General features: G+C 42.4%; 1 protein-coding gene across 1 annotated transcript in view; it reads left to right on the top strand.

Annotated features, from left to right (window-relative positions):
- The window catches only part of LOC124163062 (paired box protein Pax-6-like), a 290,095-nt gene extending 269,656 nt beyond the window's left edge, over nucleotides 1-20,439 (top strand). The window contains exons 8-10 of the mRNA XM_046539848.1: nucleotides 14,534-14,740; nucleotides 18,832-18,914; nucleotides 20,011-20,439. Coding sequence (XP_046395804.1) covers nucleotides 14,534-14,740; nucleotides 18,832-18,914; nucleotides 20,011-20,439 — 719 coding nt within the window. The remainder of the gene's footprint in view (nucleotides 1-14,533; nucleotides 14,741-18,831; nucleotides 18,915-20,010) is intronic.
- Nucleotides 20,440-20,824: the final 385 nt, after the last annotated feature.

The following is a 20,824-nucleotide window of genomic DNA, read 5'->3' as shown; positions in this document are numbered from 1 at the left end:
TAACACAAGAACACAATCACGGGAGACCACTTGTGTCTAAACGCTAGGCCCCGTGAAACGCCTCTCCACGCAAGCACGTAATATACACGAAAACTCATAATGGCGTCTCTCCCTCTCTCCCGCGCTAGTCCCTCTACTAGAGGATGATGAAGGGAGAAAAAAAAGAAGAGCTATAAGCACCACTAGCGCTAAATAGCCCCGATTCCTAAGTGGACCCTTTTTTTCTGTCTTTCCTTTCCGTGGCGACGCCGAGTCCGTTTCTCGCTTCATTGTGCCCTCCTCCTCCTCCAACCGAGCATCGATCAGCGACCCCTCCCGTGAAGAGATGGACTTGAGCGCCGAGGTACATAGAGTAGCACAGTGCATTGTAAGCTTTTAGTAAATTTTTGTAGCTTCATGGCCGATTAATTGTATGAAAAATGAAGCGTAGTCACCTAGAATCTCACTCGACTAGCTAATATCATTCAAATAAATACAGAAACTGAAATTAAAGTTGGCTATTTAACCAAAATTCGTCTTAGATTACTGCAAAATGTGTGAAATTGCAAATGCAGGCAATTGCATACATTTTTGGTGTAATAAAGAGGTCATAAAACTCGGGTATTTTTAATGGTTTAACTATACATATTTTCTCTATCGGCATCGATGTTTTTATCATGATCAGCGACCCCTCCCGTGAAGAGATGGACTTGAGCGCCGAGGTACATAGAGTAGCACAGTGCATTGTAAGCTTTTAGTAAATTTTTGTAGCTTCATAGCACATTAATTGTATGAAAACTGAAGCGTAGCCACCTAGAATCTCACTCGATTAGCTAATATCATTGAAACAAATAAAGAAACTGAAATTAAAGTTGGCTATTTAACCAAAATTCGTCTTAGAGTACTGCAAAATGTGTGAAATTGCAAATGCAGGCACTTGAATAAATGTTTGGAGGAATAAAGAGGTTACTAAAACTCGGTATTTTTTAATGGTTAACAATACACATTTCCTCTATAGCTACCGATGTTTTTATATCGCCATTTTCCAGAGGCCACCATTTCCATATGTTTAATTTATACTATTTAATAGCAACCTCATTAAAATGGCGTTAAAAAACGCTTGCAGCAGGCAGAGTGCAGTAGAGGCACATAACGGCCTAGTCTGAAGAGCTAGAATGCTGCGAAAAAGAATCAATATCACGGAGTATGTGGGGCCCCTTATCCTGGATACTAAGTGAAATTCAGACGCCTGCGGATTAGTGTGGGTCGGAATCTACCCTTACCTATCCAAACCAACATCCAGGTATTACGACGACACATAATGACTGGCAGTGGCGCAGCGAGGGGGGGTTTTGGGGGATAACCCCCCACCCCCCAGAGCTCAGAGAAATTTTTAATTTTAATCCATTTTACTTAATTTGATTGATATAACTAATAGAATAGTGTAAGGATTAATAAAATATCCCTAAGAAAGCCTCAAAACTCACCATTTATCTTAAAATTCCGCAATTTATTAATTTCGCACCTACCGCTAATCCTGGTGGGTATTCCGTACCCCAACACACCCCGGTATTAGTTGCACCTAAACCTCAATGTCAAAACCTCGCGCGAGCCAATGATAGTTATATATTTTGAAATGGCGGATGCTATGAAAAGGCGGATCTGTCTTTTCGTCAGATTTGAATATTACCCAAGAACAGCTGCAAACGTGTCCAAGGTTCACAATTGTACTCGTGTGTGGAGGGAGTAGGATTGTGTGACTTTCGTGGTTTCAGCACGTCCGCCTTTACGTTGGAACTTGTGTTCACTTCGTTGAGTTTTTCCTCGTTTAGTCTTTGTGCCACTACAAAAGTGCTCGTGGTTGGCATCCAGGTTTAAAGTCAAGTGATACTTAGTTGAAAACGTGTCACCACCAGTCTTCACTGCAGATGAACTCTTAATCGCTGCCCAATAGCCATTGACAGATGTGCTGGGATTGGTCGCCTAATACGAGGCTGTTACGTGTGGCATGGATAGGGTAGTTTCCTTCATCAAAGAAAACGAAATCCATTGATTGCTATTCGTTACCCACAATTAGTGTATTCATAATATACAAATCATTTGGTTTTATAAATCACAGTTTAGACGAATGGCAATGGTCAATTTTAACTGCATTTGAAAAAGGTCAGATTGGCGCCCATGCGATGCCACTCCACGTGACGTCACTGGGACCTAGTTTCTATTAGAGTAGATAGGAGTTATACATCGTCTGAGATTACCAATGCATGCATGAGGCACAGAGCCCAGGGAAACATGTCTTAATAATCACCTATTAAAACTGGCTATGATCGGAAAGTTTCCTTCGTTTGATAAGGTATTAATAATCCTTTTTTAAGCCAAGCGCTACCTGCTAGCAGGGTACTCTACTACATGCTAGCATCCTGTATCGCAGCGGCGCACAATACCCTCGCCCCAAGGTTGCCTCACACGGCGAAAACGGGATCCAGGATGACGTCAAAAACGGAATTTTTCCCAGCATTCAACCTTAGCCGTCGCGTTTTCGCGCTCTTGAAAATTTTCACTTTCCATTTCATCGCGAAAAATAGATATCGTCATTTAAAAATCTAAGTTCGTGAAAAACATACTCCAGGAGTAATAATCTTTCGATTTATGCAATAAAATAATAATAGGAAACCACCCTATTTGGAGGAGGTGACCGACAGCTGAGCTCATTTTCGACGTGAGGGGAGGGCGGAGGGAAACCCAGTGCTGCACTCGAAGCGCACCCACACGGCTTTCACGCAGGCATCGGGAAGTCCCTGAAAATGTCTGCCGCCCCCGGGATTTGAACTCGGACCGAATGGGCGAGCACAGGACTCTTATCTTGGCAGTGAATGATAATACGATAGACGAAAATTCTGAGAAAGGTTGGTTCAATTTGTGGTGCTGTGGAGGAGGATTCATTTTGCCTGAAAACAGGGGACAAACCTGTTGCTTTCAACTTTGTGTCAAAAATTTTTGTTATTGTTTTGAACTATTTTTCTGTAACTCTTTCGGAAAAGTAAAAAATAATGGTACGAATTTTTCCTGGAAGTTTCGCGTATTTTAACTGAATACCTATGAAGAAGACGATGTATAAATTGGAACATTATTTCTCCTCTTTCTTCCATTGAGCAATTGAACTATTCTTCTGTGACTCTTTTGGAAAAGTTAAAAAATAATGGTATGAATTATTCCTGGAAGTTTCGCGTAATATAGATGAATACCTATGTAGATGACGATGTATAAATTGGAAAATCATTTCTCCTCTTTCTTCCATTGAGCAAATCTGTGGATAAATGATTTCAAAAAGTGACGTCGCATTCTAAATCAACTAAAATATATTTCCGGAATTAGTCTGGGATTCTGAAAAGTGGCGTGCTTAGGCGTGTTAAATTTATTCTTCTTATTGCGCTCAATTTTTTCGATTCAACTACATAACTTTAGGTAAATTTACGGTGAAATTGACTTTAACCGAACGATTCTGAAGATAAGTCAATTCCAGCTAAATTGGAATCCTCATTCTACACCTAGTTCTTTTCCGGAGGGGTTAACTTTTATGTCAATCGAAAAAAAGGCTCATGAATGTTAATATTTTATTATTATTTTATTTTATAATATTATATTATTATAATTTATATAATTATTATTATTTTAAATGCGCTTTTGATTAAGCTGTTGGTTTTTTCCTGTTTTTAGGGAAAAGGAATTATTTTATCACAAAGAAATAGCCTTTCCCTATTTCTGTCATTTTTTCGTCATCTACCGTTCTCTGCATTTTGGCGATCAAGGGCGAAGAAGCAAAACGTGCAGAAACGAAGGGCGTCTGCGCATCAAGAGAACTCGAGGAAGTCGTGGCGATTGAAAAAGCGTTCAGGTGGAGAATGGCGAGGGCCTCGACGGCCCTGTGGATATTTGGCACTCCGTTTCGTCCGCGCGAAGACCTCTCATCTTCATGAGGAGCTCCCCCCCCCCCCCCTGCCAGCTGCCCCTTGCGATATACCAATCGCAGCCACCGCACACGAATGGATCGACACTTGAGGAATGTCCACACAATAGGGTGGTTTCCTATTATTTTTTATTGCCTAAATCGAATGATTATTACTCCTGGAGTACGCATTTCACGCTTTTAGATTTTTAAATGACGATATCTATTTTTCGCGATTCAATGAAAAGTGAAAAATTTCAAGCGCGCGAAAACGCGACGGCTAAGTATGAATGCTGTGAAAAGCCCGTGTGACGTCATTCTGATTCTCGTTGCCGCCGTGTGAGGTGACCTTTGGGCGAGGGTATTGAGCACCGCTGCGATGCAGGCTGCTAGCATGTAGTAGAGTACCCTGCTAGCAGGTAGCGCTTGGCTTAAATAAGGATTATTAATACCTTATCAAACGAAGGAAACTTTCCGACCATAGGCAGTTTTAATAGGTGATTATTAAGAGATGTTCCCCTGAGCTCTGTGCTTACGTACCATTCCAGAAGGAAACCACCCTATTAAAGATAAAGGAATCCGCTTTTCCCAGAAATAATCAAAGACTTTGATAAAAGCCAGGCCGAGGTCGAATTAACTAGCAAACGCACGCATTTTTAGTGACGCAAGTAAACGCTTACTGTCCTAATACCGCTCGCATGACGCCTAATGAGATGGCTGGTTGAGTATCATGTGAATGCAGATGTATAATGAGAGCATTCGAATCTTCCGAGCCGACGAAAGAGCCAAGTGGCCAAGCCAGCCTTCCTCGCCCATGATAGAGCACTCACTCACTGCTGCCACATTGACTCGAGGCTCACTCAGAGCGTGCGGGGAGCGCGAGCATGTACCTTTTTCACAGTCCGCTTTCGAACTATCGAGAGGAAGAACAAAAGAGCAACAGCGGGCACGCGAGCTCAGCGATCGCAGAGAAAGACACATAGTCAATATGTAAGAGGTTTAAGGCACAAGTATTGAACCTCTGTCTCGATACATTGAGGCCACTCGTGAAAAAGGGGTGAGGCACACGGCGACTTTGGGGTGAAAGGGTTTTGTTAGGCTCCTTTGTAATTGTTTATACTCCGAGACAAATCGTTTCGGAGGGAATCAAGCGATGCTGAAGAGGCGACTGCTCATGCAACAGAGGTTTCGCTTAAGTAGAGAGGGGCTTTCAGAAGGGTGGACACGTGGAAATAGTGGAGACATTGAAGAAACGTCTGTGTCAAGTGGGCTCGAGTCTGTTTCGAGCTCCGCTCTGGGAGCTGAGTGACGAAAAGCAATCCAGCGATTGCAATGGCCGAGGACGAGTGATAATGCCGCCATTTTTGTCAACACGATAAACGGTGAAGTTCAAACGGACAAAATTGTAGCTTTTTCACATATTTGTGGTGAAGCACTATACCCTTCACTGTTTGAGAGTCATAATTTCGGAATTCTTCGATCAATATCCCTATATATTCACCCCTTTCCTCCATTTTTAAGAGTAGATATTAATTTTATAATATATTAATTTACGATACTGTACCGAACAATAAATACAATTACTAGTAAAACGATTGACAGTAAAAATGCCATTAACATAAGCAGGTCACAGCTAGCTAAGCATATTCCAAATTATTTTGTCAAAGTATCAGAATTTCTTTTTTTAAGCTGGTCTCTCCAATTTTTTTGCGATTTCGATACTCGTTAATATTATTACAATCTCTGTTGAATTTATTTATTATTTATGAATATATTTAAATTTCGTGTGAGGCCGGACACAATCGGAAAGCTTCGCTCATGGGGGGAGAGGGGTAGTACAAAGAGACAGAACTGGAGCGAAGTAATCGATTGCCAAATGTACAGCCACTTTCAAAAGTCTATGACAAAGTTTTTGGCGCCACTTCTGCTTCTCGAGAAATTTTAGTTTCCCTTACTGTTTTTGTTTTCCTTGGTTACTCACCGAAAATATGTCGTCTGCAGGTGAAGATATATTTACTCGGAGGGAGATGTTACCTGCACATCGGTCATTCTGTTTCGATTTATGTCGGATTTAAGTATTATTTCAAGTGCTTTTAATCCGTACTTTCCCCGGTTTTCTTTGTCCGTTTATATTTTACATATTATAAACCACTAGAGCAGCCTGCATCGCAGCGAAGCACATGCCCTCGACCCAAGGCCACCTCGCACGGTGACAGCGGGAGCCAGAATGACGTCACACGGGCTTTTACAAGAATTCATACTTAGCCGACGCGTTTTCGCGCGCTTGAAAATTTTCACTTTTCATTGAATCGCGAAAAATAGATATCGTCATTTAAAAACCTGAAAGCGTGAAATGCGTACTCCAGGAGTAATAATCTTTCGGTGTAGGCAATAAAAAAATAATAGGAAACCACCCTATTCTTTCACTTTTGACCGATTAGGGCTTTAGGGCAAACAACTCGCAGAAGTTTCAACCTCACCATTTTAGGTTTCCGCGTGCTATTCGCTAGTGGTGGCGCCTTTTCTTCACCCACCTTTTCAAATTATTGGTTGAATTAATGTACAAATTCTTTTAATCTTGATGGATGTGAGTTTTATAATTTCATTTTTTACACCGTTTTGAAGATTAAAGCAATGGTATAGGTGAGGGTGGAATGGGTGAATGAATGGAGGTGGTGGTGGCTGAAGGAGAGGGGAACAGGCGTCGCCGATGACCCCCTCCCCCCAACCTTTGGATGTCTGCAAGAGTCCATTGAAAGGGAGGGGGGGGGGCTCTTATTTATCGGCGCCGTCAATTGCAAGCAGCAGCGCCTCTCCCCCCCCCCCCCCCCCCCGACTCCTCCTCCCGCCTCCGCCCTCCCCCACCAGAAGACGTTGTCCCTCCCTGCAAAGCCACCCACCACTAGGGTATGGGCGCGGCGCCTTAAAGGTTACTAAGAGACGCGAGAACGGAACCGACTTCTGCTCACCGGGCCTAAATCATGAATGTCTATCGATATCCGAGATCACGCGATGGATATGATTGGCGAACTACGACGATATCTTTCGTTTATTTTTCGTTTATTCCGAGTGTGAATTTCATTTCCATTTAATTCAACACTCAAGAAGAAGGAAAATTTTATTCCATTTTACCCATGCAAGAATTGGCGATGTCGACTCAACGTTCTCAGACGATTCCCTTTTTTTCCTCAGTTTTCGAGTTTCTTTAGGATTCAATCCAGCAGCCATCATCTTTCGTTTGTCCGCTGGTCTCTCAAAATACTTCCTCATCAGGTGGAATTACCTTAGTTCGGAAAGTTTCCTTAGTTTGATAAGGTATTAATAATACTTATTTAAGCCAAGCGCTACCTGCTAACAGGGTACTCTACTACATGCTAGCAGCCTGCATCGCAGCGGTGCACAATACCCTCGCCCCAAGGTCACCTCACTTGCGGCAGAGGTAACCAGAACGACGTCACACGGAGTTTTCCCAGCATTCATACTTAGCCGTCGCGTTTTCGCGATCTTGAAAATTTTCACATTTCATTTGATCGCGAAAAATAGATAACGTCATTAAAAAATCTAAAAGCGTGAAATACCTACTCCAGGATTAATAATCTTTCGATTTAGGCAATAAAAAAAATAATAGGAAACCACCCTATTGCCGCAATATAACGGTTCGCGCGCCGGAGTGACCGCGCGATGGGCTCTCGTGACTCCGCCGATGGTCAGCGTCAGCATCATCGCATCGTGCGGGTCCCTGCAACAGCCGCAGAAAGAAACGGCAAAAAAGAGGGCATGAGCCGAACAAAGAGGCGTGGATTATGATGCGAGGGGATGTTGGCTTCTTCGTCCACACCAGACCGCATTTGTCCAGACCGCAGGCCTAAGCGAAGAAATGGGAAAGGCTCGTTTCCAAATCGGAGAGGGAGAGGGATTCGAAAACGACAATGCATGAAGTAGAGTGTCGATGGAGACCCGCGAATGTCTCACCAAAAAGACCCCCACCCAACCCCACACCAAACAGCCTCCCTCCCGGGCGCACATGCACATTCCGAACTCACAACCTACCATTTCTCTCAACCTCATTTTCTCCAGCGGGTTAATCCGCACCCAACCTATATCCTCTGTGGAGAGAATCCGAAAGATTTTGCGGTGCAAAAAAGAAAAAAACAAATTCGGGGGAAAGGTGAAAAGAGAGGGAACAATACCTTTTGTGACCTTCAACCGCGGTAACAGTTGCAAGCAACGGTAACTTCCAATTGACATACACGATTCGCCACAAAATGCTACGAGAATGGTGTCGTTCCGGTATTGATCGGAGGAAATTGATTCTACTGATCACGTATCAAGGTGGCTTCATGTTCACCAACCACGTTGAAGGAACAATTTTCAGTCATATAATTGTCGGAATAGGTCGATGGTAAGACGTCTGGATACTAATGGAAGAGAAACGGGTTCGAATCCGATTGATGCCATAGGACAGCCGACGATCGCGATGCGAGGATAGAAACTGGATTCCCTACCTTGAACTTGTCAAAAACAAATCATCTTCCGGATTGAAGCATTCAGTTTGTGAAGTATCAAAGAATATTGATGTCACTTAAGCTGCTGCTCAAGATTCTCAAGTCGTATTTGAAAGACTATCACTCCATGCTATCATGAAGAATCTAACCATAGGGTGAAGTGGGACCACGTGAAAATTCTATGCCGTGAAGGCCGTTTTACACTGGGCACGGAATTGCGCAGGTTAGAGCTGCATTAATTTCTAAAATGGCGTAGAATTGCGCGAATGCATGAACGAAATTAGAACAGGGGCTATTTCGCCGTCTCGCATCCACGCGTTCTCGCATGTGTTCTAGCAATTCACCGTTTTACACGACGCAATTTTGATTGCGCCTTCGTACGTACGTCAGATTGTGCGTGTACCGTGTAAAACGGCCTTTAGCAGCGTAATAGGAGCAAGTTACGAGTGGAAACAACGGTGGGGGGCGCAACCTCCTCTTCGGGGAAGGGGTTGTCGTATCCTAGGGTCGGTTGGGGTGGGCGTGGGAGGCGTCGAGGCGGTCCCACATTAACCCCTCCTCCTCCGCCGCCACTGCCGCTGCTGCTTATCGCGAGGTTTCTGCTCCGTTGCCCACGGCAACGGTCGCGGACTGCTCCTCTCCCCGGCACACGTTCCTTATCTTGGCTCTCAGCCCCGCCGCCAGAGGGGAGGGGGGAGGGATGGGAGCGCAAAAGGGGCGTCCGTTAATATGAGAGCCACGGCTCCCTCCGCTGCGGTCCAATGCTCCGCCTCCTCATCTCGCGCGAGATGCAGCGGAAGCACGGCGAAAGCAGCCGCGCCGTGCAGACCACCCCACCCACCACCATCATAGCTTCGCATTCCGTCATGTAAGCGTAAGCAATGAACATTGAATTTGATTTCAATGTTACTTTTTTAGAGGAGATATAAAGTGAAACACTTTGCACTTTCCACATTACAATTTATTAAACTAAAGTCGACTTGTTTTGCTGCACTGCATCATTATCAAGACTAAACCAAGAAATAGGGTAGTTTCCTTCATCAAAGAAAATGAAAGGCATTGATTGCGATTCGTTACCCACCATTAGTGTATTCATAATAAACTAATTATTTGGTTTTAGAAATCCCAGTTTAGACGAATGGCAATGGTCAATTTTATCCTCATTTGAAAAAGGCAAGATTGGTGCCCATGCGATTCCACTCCACGTGACGTCACAGGGACCTATAGTTTCTATACGAGCAGATAGGAGTTTATATCGTCTGAGATTACCAATGCATGCATGAGGCACAGATATCAGGGAAATATCTCTGAACACGCAACCTTCTGACTCTGTACCGGAAGGTTTCGTGTTCAGGTAACGTCGGGGTCACCACTACGGCGATTGCTACCTTAGGCCCCTATTAGCCGAGGCAACCAGACGCGCAACCGGTGGCGCGTCTGGTTGCTCGGGTTTATTCCGCCCAGGACACCGGTGGCGCCACCAATATCGGTTTTAAATTTTACCCTGCGAACAGCAGTAGTTGCAATAATAATGACATTTTACATCAATCTTGGCAATTTTTAAAACTTAATTCTACTTTCATAAACAGTCTCCAAATAAACATCAGGAGTGTAAATTCATTAACATTGTTCAATTTAAATAATCTCATTCATTAGCACAATAAAATATTCTAGTAATCACTGAAATTTTTAAATAAAATATTTGTTTCATTACACGTGAGAATGAAATTCCTGAATCTTTCAAACTTTACATTTAACAACGGTTTCGTTAGAATGTCGGCTACTTGATTTTCTGGGAGACAAAACTGTAAATCAAATAATCCTTCCGAATACTCCCAACTTATAAATCTGTACCTCACCTCAATGTGTTTTGTTCTCCTACTCATCTGATCATATTGTATCATTTTTATTGTACTCTGATTGTCTATATTTAAATTTACAAATACTGGTTTGCCTGTCAACTCCCCAATTAAAGCCTTAGCATTTTTTTTCTTGACAGCACTCAGATGCTGCAACAAATTCTGCTTCATTTGAGGATAGTGCCACAACGCTTAGTTTGTATGAGCACCACAGGATTGGCACACCACCGAACAAAATTACATATCCTGATGTACTTTTTCTTTCAGACAGATCTCCTGCAAAGTCTGAGTCACTATGCATATGCTTGCAGCTTTATTTGCTCTTCCATTTCTGTTGTGCGGAAATGCATTCCCAACCCTTGTGTTCCTTGTAGATATCTCATTGTTCTCTTCAAATTCTCTTTAACTTCTTTGACAGGTTTTCCATGAATCTGCTCTCAAAATTAACCGAAAATGCAAGGTCTGGTCTAGTTTTACATAATGTATCGTATCATCTATAAATGATACGAAATGCCTTTTACTATCGCGAGTCTCTGTCTCAAATGGATCGCAAACATCAGTGTGAATTATTTGCAAAATTCTATTTGCTCTCATTCTTTCAGTTTTAAATGGGAATCTGGTTCGTTTAGCATTCACGCAAATAGAACTAAACTTACTGCCATTTGTCCTTGCAATTTCTTAAGGTACACCACGACATAGTGATGAAAATTTTTTAAGGTTAAAATTTAAATGACCCATTTTTCTGAGCCATTCCATATCTAAATTAACTGCTTGAGTAAACATGGCTTCGGTTTCGTTTAAGTCAACTACAAACTATCCATTTGAACCTTTCTTCCCTTCTATTACAATATTTTGTTTTGGTATTTGTATTTCAACTACTAATATTTTAATGCTAGCCTTTGTAAATAATACATTTCCATTATTTTCTGTGATTTCAGAAACTGACATTAAATTTTTAGATAATTCAGGTACACATACCCCTCTTTTAGTTTACGTTTATTCATTTCTAGACTTCCTACTCCATTGACTAACATAGTCGCATCTTTCTTAGCAACCTTAAACTTATCATTACATGGACGCAAATTTTCTACTATTTCTGTGGAATTAACCATATGGTTTGTCGCTCCGCTATCCATTACAAATTCAAATGTATTTTTGCTACTAAGATAAGACGCAGATTAAGCTAAAAATGCTACTTAACTTCCTCTTGGTTTTCTGTTCCTATATATTATACCCTTTTTCATTTGACGAATCCTTATTTCTAAAAAAGAACAATGTTTTTATCATGATTCGTTTTCTTTCACATTTTACAACATTTTCCTCGTAAAAAGCAGTCATTTTCTGAACGATTAGTTCGTTTACATATTGAACACCCCCGTTTTGGACATCTAGCTTTGATATTACCTTTTTGGATACATGGAAAACACACTATATCATTTTTATAATTCATTTTACCGTGTCGATAATCTGCCTGTAGCGTCGTGGTCAGGGCAGGATGATGCGCGCGCATGCAATATTCAGTCACCGGTTGCGCGTCTGGTTGCCTCGGCTAATAGGCTACATATACTCCAATGCCCCGGGACGATTCTGAGCAACCCAAAGTGGAAGGCGCGGTTGCGGGGCTCAGGCGACTGGTTTCGGTGGAAAGTCTGGTGGCGCGTCTGGTTGCCTCGGCTAATAGGACTCATTTGATTCTATGCCCCGCGACTGACCATTTCCACCGGACGCGCCACCGGTTGCGCGTCTGGTTGCCTCGGCTAATAGGGGCCTTAGAGTGGCAAATGATGCGCCGTATAACGCTGGGGATTTCCCACCGGCCCTGGCCAATACACCCCTGGCCCTTCAAATAGTACAGGCGAAGCATAATCGCTCATTTTGCATGACATACGGACCATACAAATTCAAAAAATCTCCGGCAGCTACTAGTCCAAGCAGCCCGCTCAACTGAAATAGTAGTAGTAGAAATAATAATGAAATCAAGTTAACTGCTCAATGTTGATATTCTAACAGTGAAATATGTCAGTTTCGGAATAGGGGGGGCCCAAAGATTTCCAGGCTTAGGGCGCACTGGGATACGTTCCGGCGGCCCTGCACGTCCCTGCTCATCAGTCAATCATTACTGTCTGTAGATTAAAGGAAATTTGGACAGCTAATTTCACCAACGAACAAGTTCTGAGAAGAGTACAAGATAGTAGGAATCTTTTAAAAGAGTTAAAGGACAGGAGAGTAAAACTAACAGGTCACAGTTAAATACACCAACGGAATAAGTTCGCCATGAAAAAATATTTGACTTAGCCGGGATTCGAACCCGGATCTCCCGATTGCTGATCAGGTGTGTTAGCCAGTTAGATTCTAATCAATTTTATTTCCAATTTTTTTTCAAAGGTAGTTCTCAGGTACATATTTTTCCTTACAATTTTCCAGTAATTCCCCTTTTTGGCAGTGAATTGAAATGAGCTACACCACCAAGTCATTTTCCCAGAGCGAACTTCGGGATGGATTTCACCGATGGGTTTTTTTTGTGGTGTAACTGGCTAACACACCTGACCGGCAATCGGGAGATCCGGGTTCGAATCCCAGCTAAGTCAAATATGTTTTCATGGTGAACTTCATCCGATGGTGTATTTAACTCTGCAATCGTGCGCGTGACTGCGTGCAAAGTCACTTGTTCCTGCAGTGCTTTCTAATAGGTCACATTCAACGACAAGAGTATTTAATAGAATTCGAAGCATAGGATTCCATTGAAGGGGCAACTCGTGCGTAACGACATTGAAGAAGCTGCGTGAAGAAAATGACTGCTTACGCGTGGATACAACCAAAACGGCGCAGTACTCATCTGAGCGATATTCCCTCGAAACGAGGCACGACGGCTTCCTTGTTTCCATCCCGACTATTTCACGGCAGATTACGCACCGCGGCTTTCCTACCTTTATTTTCAAGGAAACTTATTAGGAAGCGTTAATCTAATTATGAACCTATTCTGAATCATGGAAGCTGAAATCAGGCTGCACAATTAACGTGAACAATGAAATCGTGGAGAAAATTCCAACGACACAATGGAGTCTTCATAGAGAATGAACTCAACGGACACAACACAGAGAAAACATGCTTGATTTTTCTCGATAAGGGTTCAAAATAATGCCTTTAAAATAAGAAATGAACTATTCCATACTTCCACGGCTGTGCATTTACTCCATTTAATGCCTAATTATATTTGTTTTGAATCCCTGTAACATATTTACTTTCTTACAAAAACATCGATACCTCCACTGCATAAACGATCAACATTCGCCATCCGAATAAAATCCGCTCATCTAGAGAGCCCTTACAGTACTTGATGAGCGGATTTCATTCGGTGGGCGATTGTTGAGCGTTTATGCACTGGAGGTATCGACATCTAAGCCTCAACGATTTATTCCGTTTATATACCTTTCTTTTCTGTTCTCCTTATTCCAATGACAGACTCCTGCATACCTGTACGAATTATTCATCCCCAGCAAAAAAGTTACTGGAATTTCAACCCGCCGTGTTTCAGACCTTCAAATTCCTCAAGCCCGCACCAATATATATTTCAAATCTTTTCATCCAGCTGCGTCTAGATTCTGGAACTCTCTTCCGCTAAATATAAAGACGTCACAATCACTTCAGCTGTTTAAAAGAAGGCTGTACTCCTATTTGAAGTCTGGGGCTTAATTCAGTCTCCTCAACTCATTAGAGTTATCATCTTAAAGTTGTGATGTTACCAAAACTCTCAATATAAATGTGTTTATGTATGTCTGTGTCCATTACTAAGTTAAAACTTATATTTTTGTGCTATTAGTATTGAATATTTTACATTTTTTGTATAAATATCTACTACTTGTTAGCCCAGCAATAATCTCCATAATGCCTTATTTTTGTCAAAATGCCTTTTAATAAGAGTAGAACATTTCCTGTATTTTCTATTTTATGCTCTCATAGGTTTTATCTATAGCATAATAAAAATATTCAATACTCAATATTCAATAGTACTATGAGCCAAAACTCTGTCGCATGCATCAACTATCGTAATTTTCTGTCACGCACGCAATGAGATTTTTGGAGAAAACGGAGTGGCAAATGAACCTTAATGTGTTTGATAAAAACTTGAATGGGCTCACGTGTAAAGCTGGATTTGGTGCGGCAACTGCTTCCGCCTCTCCAAGCGCTAAGAACAGCAGCTTTTATGTCGCTCATCCGTGGACGCATTTGTTGTGTTTCCGCAGTGGAGTCGGCGGAGGGAACTCCTTCGGACGAGACGACTTCTGCCGGAGACAACTCCAACGGCGGCGGGTCCGTGGGTGCGGGCGGTGGAGCAGGGGGCGCGGACGACGAGGACGAGGAGGAGGACCAGGCGAGGCTGCGGCTCAAGCGCAAGCTGCAGCGAAACCGCACCTCCTTCACCAACGAGCAGATCGACAGCCTCGAGAAAGGTGGGTGCGGGGAAAGGTTACACCTCTGCCACGTCATCGCCCTGAAACGGAGGCAGGAAGAAATAAATGATTGACTTGGACTCAAACATGCTCAATGAATTAACCTTTTCCCTGATAAAGACGTAACGATACGTGTGGCCGACTCTTTACTCGGGTGACGAAAACCTTATATTTTCGTCGGAGATTTTCTAACACTAGTGAACGAATGCCGTATATATACGTTTCCTAGCCCTCCACCTTTTATGACGTCTTTGTTTCGGGACCCAACACTGCGGGGTTTGGCTTCACCCTCGGAATCCGGGAGTAGGTATCCTGACCCCTTGTCTTTTACTACCCCTCTTAGCGGTAAGAGATCGTGGTCATGCAATAGTTTATCCAGTCAGTTTTTAAAATAAATATTTGTTCTTTTCTCAAGAAATATAAACTAAGAATTGAATTCTTTGTCTTTTGAGCAGCTTTTTCAAATTAGAAACGAAATTCTACGATAAATATTAACAAATATCTCGAGTTCTGTATAAACATCAACATGGAAAATGTTGCTTAGTTGTTAATATTGACCTTAGAACAACGTTTAAAATTTGACAATGCTCAGAAAAAAATGAGGAATTCAATTCAAAGTCTGTAATTTACGTACGAGACTCGAGACTCCCGGGCAAGGCGAGAATTTCCGATGAATACCGCAATCAGTCGATTATAGAGTTTACTAAGGTATCCCTTACGACTTTTAGGGATTTATTCACACTATAAAAATATTTTATTTAATGATTTACCTTCTGCATCCAATTTTTTTAAAGAGTGCGCATGATGCTAATAGAGTTCCTAACGGGAGATTTGGAAAAAAAAATTATTTCTTTTTCTTGACCTCAATATTTAATATAAAATTTGAATCTTGGAGTGTAGGTCTTTAAATTAAAATGTAAATTTTGCTGACGTTTCCGTTTATTTACAAACCATTACCAGAGCTTAAAATGAAATTGAGCATATAATTTTGATACAAAGATATTTTAAAGGGTTGAATCAAGGTTTCTTATTATAGTAATATAATAAAAAAGAAACATTCACTTGTAAATTAACAAAAAAGAAGAGATCATAGTCTAATTCTATAGAATTTTACAAACCTCTTTTCAATGTTTATTTATGGTAACTAAGGTCCATGGTTACCTGTCAATTTTGGTTAGTAAAATAATAATATATGGTTAAGTTGTCAATACCGATCAATATATTACAACTGTTTTTGGATTTGGAAATACATAACATGTCTTAAAATAATCTTTTTGTTAAATTATTTTCAATGTCTAAAATAGGAATAGTTTTATTTTCATTCGAGAAGCCGAGAGTCTCGTCCCGACAACGCCGAGAAATGATATTCTCGTCTCGACCGTCGAGACTCTCGGGTGGTCGAGACTCCCTCACAGCCCTAGCCCAAACGTGGGCAGCGACAAAGGTCCCCACCCGGCTACGAACCCGAAAGCAGTTTATCCTTAGCCGGGAAAACTTTGGATTTTCATTGACACAAGCAATTAACTGTGCCGCAAAATTATTTCTCACCGCTTTCACAACATTACCAAGCGATGGATGCCCTTGAACTGTGAAATGTTTCAACCCATGAACCGCTCTCGGCATTTCGCCTTCGATTTGAAAAACTAACGCTTTCTGGAGAGGCGAAGGCAAGGGGATTTGCCCATTTTTGTCTCCTTTGAGTCCCCCCCCCCCCTTTGCCAATCAGCCATTCAAGGGCCCCTAACCCCCCACACCCTCCCCCCTCCGCCTTGGAGGAAAAGGACGAGGATACCTCCGCCAAGGGAAGACTCTCGCTCCCATTAGGAAATGAGGGTTTTTGGAGGGGTGGGGGGAGGGTTATTGATTTTCGATAAGTGGCCTGCACCGCTATTCTCTCCCTGCCTTGCGCCCCTTTTGACACCCTCGGGGGTAGGGGCTGTGTCGGGGGTGGTGGGGGGGCAAGAATAAGGCGGACCCAAGGAGGGTTGGTGGGCCAAGGTGGGATGGGCGAGATTCACGCCGTGTGGGGGAGGGGAGGTGGGGAGGGATGAAGCCTTCTCGTAAACAATACGTTGCCAATGTCGGTTAAAACATTTCAATTCATCTGAATCCATAATTAGAAACTTCCAGTTCAATCCCTCAAAGTGTATTCCCTTTATCTACGTAATATTTCTAACCCTGCCGCGTGAACGGCGGTAAAATATACAAGAATTACCATGAGAAAAATTCCCCTGGACCGGGAATCGAACCACGGACTTTTGACTTTCCGGGCCAATGCGCAGACCACTACGCTATCCAGGTTGTTTAATTCCCATGGCAATCATACCGAGGCTCATTGTACAATTACATGGTACAATCATTAATTGCCATAGGAATTAAAGAACCTGGATATCGTAGAGGTCTGCGCATTGGCCCGGAAAGTCAAAGGTCCGTGGTTCGATTCCCGGTCCATGGGAATTTTTCTCATGGTAATTCTTGTATATTTCACCGCCGTTCACGCGGCAGGGTTAGAAATATTACACGTACCGCTTTGCGCGGCTTTAGCACAGGTTTGAGGCTTTCAACCGGCTGTGGCTTCTTGGAAGTCCTTTCTCCCTCGCGTTGCCATTCTTGAAGTACTACAACTGATACGCCCGCGCTCACGGGGAGGGGTTTGGAAGGGAAGGATAAAAGGATGGAGGCGCCGCCGCGATAGGAGCCCGACGACGCCTACGGGGTAGGGATAGGGTAATACCCACGCCGACATGAAAGCGACCAGGGCCCACTACTAGCGAAACCATACTTTATTGTGCCAACGATTTTTCAAGATTTTACTATAAATAAGAAAAATCCGCAGATCAAATCGTTGGAAATGGCAAATAGCATTGAATCAATAACACTCGAGCAATGATTCTCCAGTAAATAACTACATACTACAGTTAAAACCTCGGTAAGCGAACGCCTCTAGTAACAAGCAATTCGGATAACGACCAAAAATTTCACTAAATATTTTCCTCGGATAACGAACAAAATTTCGGTTAGCGAACAGATATGTATCGGCCATGTTTGTGTTTGATGCTGTGCGATCCCAAATGGATACAAAGTGATACAATGTCTACAATAGTAAGTATACAAGAAATACAATGTAATACAATACCTATAAAGCCTGTAACTTTCATATAATAGCGAGTCAATAAGAGCTAGGAACGAATAATTCCTATTTCCTTTATTTCCTATGTGGAAAATTGTTTCGGATAGCGAACATTTCGGATAACGACCAGCTTTCTGGAACGGATTGTGGTCGTTATCAGAGGTTCTACCGTATTTAAAACACAAGAATTTGAATGACCGCCACTAATCCTTTTGGACTGATTTATACATTCCAGCAATATTTGAAATATAAACATAAAAATTAACCTATGATAGGAATAGCAATCTATAAAATGTCAATGGAATTATCATCGATGGAATAAATCATCGTGTCAAATGCTATCGCAACTAATCGCTGTGCCAAAAAAACTAAGGTATCTAATGGCACAATCAGTTTACATAAAAACGAAACACGTTACCTTCCTTTCATTAGACTGCTATAAAGTGACACGTGGCGTATCTTTCATCCTCGGCTATACATTTCATTCCGTATTTAATCCCAAAATAATTCATATGAAATAGACTTTAACTATGAACACTATACGCTAATCTCCTAACGAACTGATACAAAAACAAAGTGAAAACTCGTGAGGTTACCTGAAATAATTTCATACTACCTCTCCATGCACTGTCAGTAAAATGCATAAATAATTTGTACCAAATAATAATTTATTGGTATTTACAAAATTCCTGAAAATTTCAGTTTAAAAATAAGCATGTAATAATATCTCGTGCATTAACCTGTATGGCCATTTCCAAGGATTTTTATCACAACCATCTGAAATTGTCTTAGTATTCGTAATTATATAGAATACCCTTTTTAAATGTTATAGCCAATTGCATCTAATTACAATTTTTAAGAGACTGCAATCAAGCCTTGGTAAAGGCTAGTTTATTTTCTAAGTACTTTCGCCATCTTTATCAACAGCACTCAACGTTTGTTTCATTGTCCTTCTTTGCAGAGTTTGAGAGGACCCACTACCCGGATGTGTTCGCCAGGGAAAGGCTGGCCGCCAAAATCGGTCTTCCGGAAGCGAGGATACAGGTGAGAGCCAACTGCCAACGAGCAGATGGAAAATGAACAGTTTACTGTTATGATCTCTGCTTTCCCTTCGGGTTTTCACCGCGTCCGTTGGGTTTTGGCGACAAAACCCAACGGACCACCTTCAGGTAAAAGGTGACCTGAAGACGCTGAATTGACCTGAAGAAGGTGACCTTCGACTTGAAGACGCTGACTGCAATGTCAGCGAAACAGCTGTCGCCAAAACCCAACGGACGCGGTGAAAACCCGAAGAGAATGCAGAGATCATCTGATCAGTGTGCAGTGCCTTTAAATATTAAATTAACCCTTAACCAGTGACGTGCAATTCTTGTTACACTACCAGTGATGTGCGGTCTGGGAGGCCGCAATAAAACATAAATTCGTTAAACGTTGAAAAGTCATTTTTATTGCTTAGTTTAATGTTTCACTGACCTCTCAACTATTATAAAACTTATATATAATATTATGCAATCCAAATACGAACCAACGTTTTCAGTAAAATTTGTTATTTGAAACAAGATCAAAAAAACTGATATCAAAATCACTTGAGTTATTATTTTAATTATCATCATTTTTTAATTAAGCTCTTAATTATCCACGTTATGCAACTAAAAATGCTTCCTTACAAATTATAAATTATTATTATTATTTTCAAAAATCACTAGGAATTGTTTTTAATAACTTTTCGAATCATTTCCACCAGCATTACGTTTATCGGTTTTTTTTCCAATTTAGTGACGTGAGGTCTCACTGGCCGCCACTAAAATTCATTCGCAAATTTTCAGAAATAAATAATAAGAACGTTAAATTTATAGAGTGCTATGACCTTATTGTACAAAATTATGACACTCACGAGGATTATAGATATTTTGAAATAGCAATTTTGAAAATATTCATAATTTTATAAACGCAGCGGCCTCTCAGACCTCACGTCACTGGTTAAGGGTTAGTCTAACAATTAACTTTACCTTACTCTGTTGAGAAAAAAATCACTTGTACCCCTTGGCTTCCAACCCACTCCATTATCTTTTATGAATGGCGTGGTCCCCGATCCAACCCCGGTACTTAAGCCTGCATTCTCTCTCTCTTTGTTCACAAGGTGTGGTTCTCCAATCGGAGGGCCAAATGGAGGCGAGAGGAGAAACTGAGGAACCAGCGCCGCGCGACGGAGCACTCGGGAAACTCCCCCCCACGGCTCATCAACGGCGGGGGTGGTGGAGGCCTGCTCAGCTCCACCGGGGGCCTGCTGGGCGGCGGGGGCGGCGGCGGAGGCGGCCTCGGGGGCGGAGGAGGCATGGCCGGTGGGGCGGCGCCGGCCGGCGGAGGCCTCGGTGTCACCCCCAGCGCCGCTGCGGCGGGATACGCAAACAACACCATGTACCCGCACCACCACCACCCCCACCACCACCACCCGCACCATCACCATCCGCACCACCCGCACCACTCGGCCGCCCACCCGCCGACCCACCCCCAGGCACCGCCGCCGCCTCCCCCGCCCCCGATGACCATGAACGAATCGTACAGGTGAGTCATCGAAAGAATCTGCGTCCCAGCGGTATGTCTTTTTTAAATGGCACCCTATATTCTTTATTCGGCAATTCATTTCCTCTCCTAGAACTCCTCCTGTTCATATCTTTGTAAAAAACAAAGCTACAAGGAAGGCAATCATGCTGATTAATGTCCCCCTGACGGCTAATGAACATTTGCTTGACACATTTTTGAATTTGCATCTGGGCAAAGAGTTATTTCGGGTGGTCAAGATAAATGGGACACATTGTATAACTGAGAATGAGTGTTTTTGCATGTGTTAATCCCTGATGATGGCGCACCACGCCGAAATCAAAGGCGGTAACATAAATTATAGGGAATTGTGAATTTAAAGCTCTTCATTAACAAGGCAAGTCGAAGGTGAC

This window comes from Ischnura elegans, chromosome 7 (genome assembly GCF_921293095.1).
Source record: "Ischnura elegans chromosome 7, ioIscEleg1.1, whole genome shotgun sequence".
NCBI lineage: Eukaryota > Metazoa > Arthropoda > Insecta > Odonata > Coenagrionidae > Ischnura > Ischnura elegans.
The sequence above is the reverse complement of the archived record's forward strand: the minus strand, read 5'-3'. Positions and strand labels throughout refer to the sequence as shown.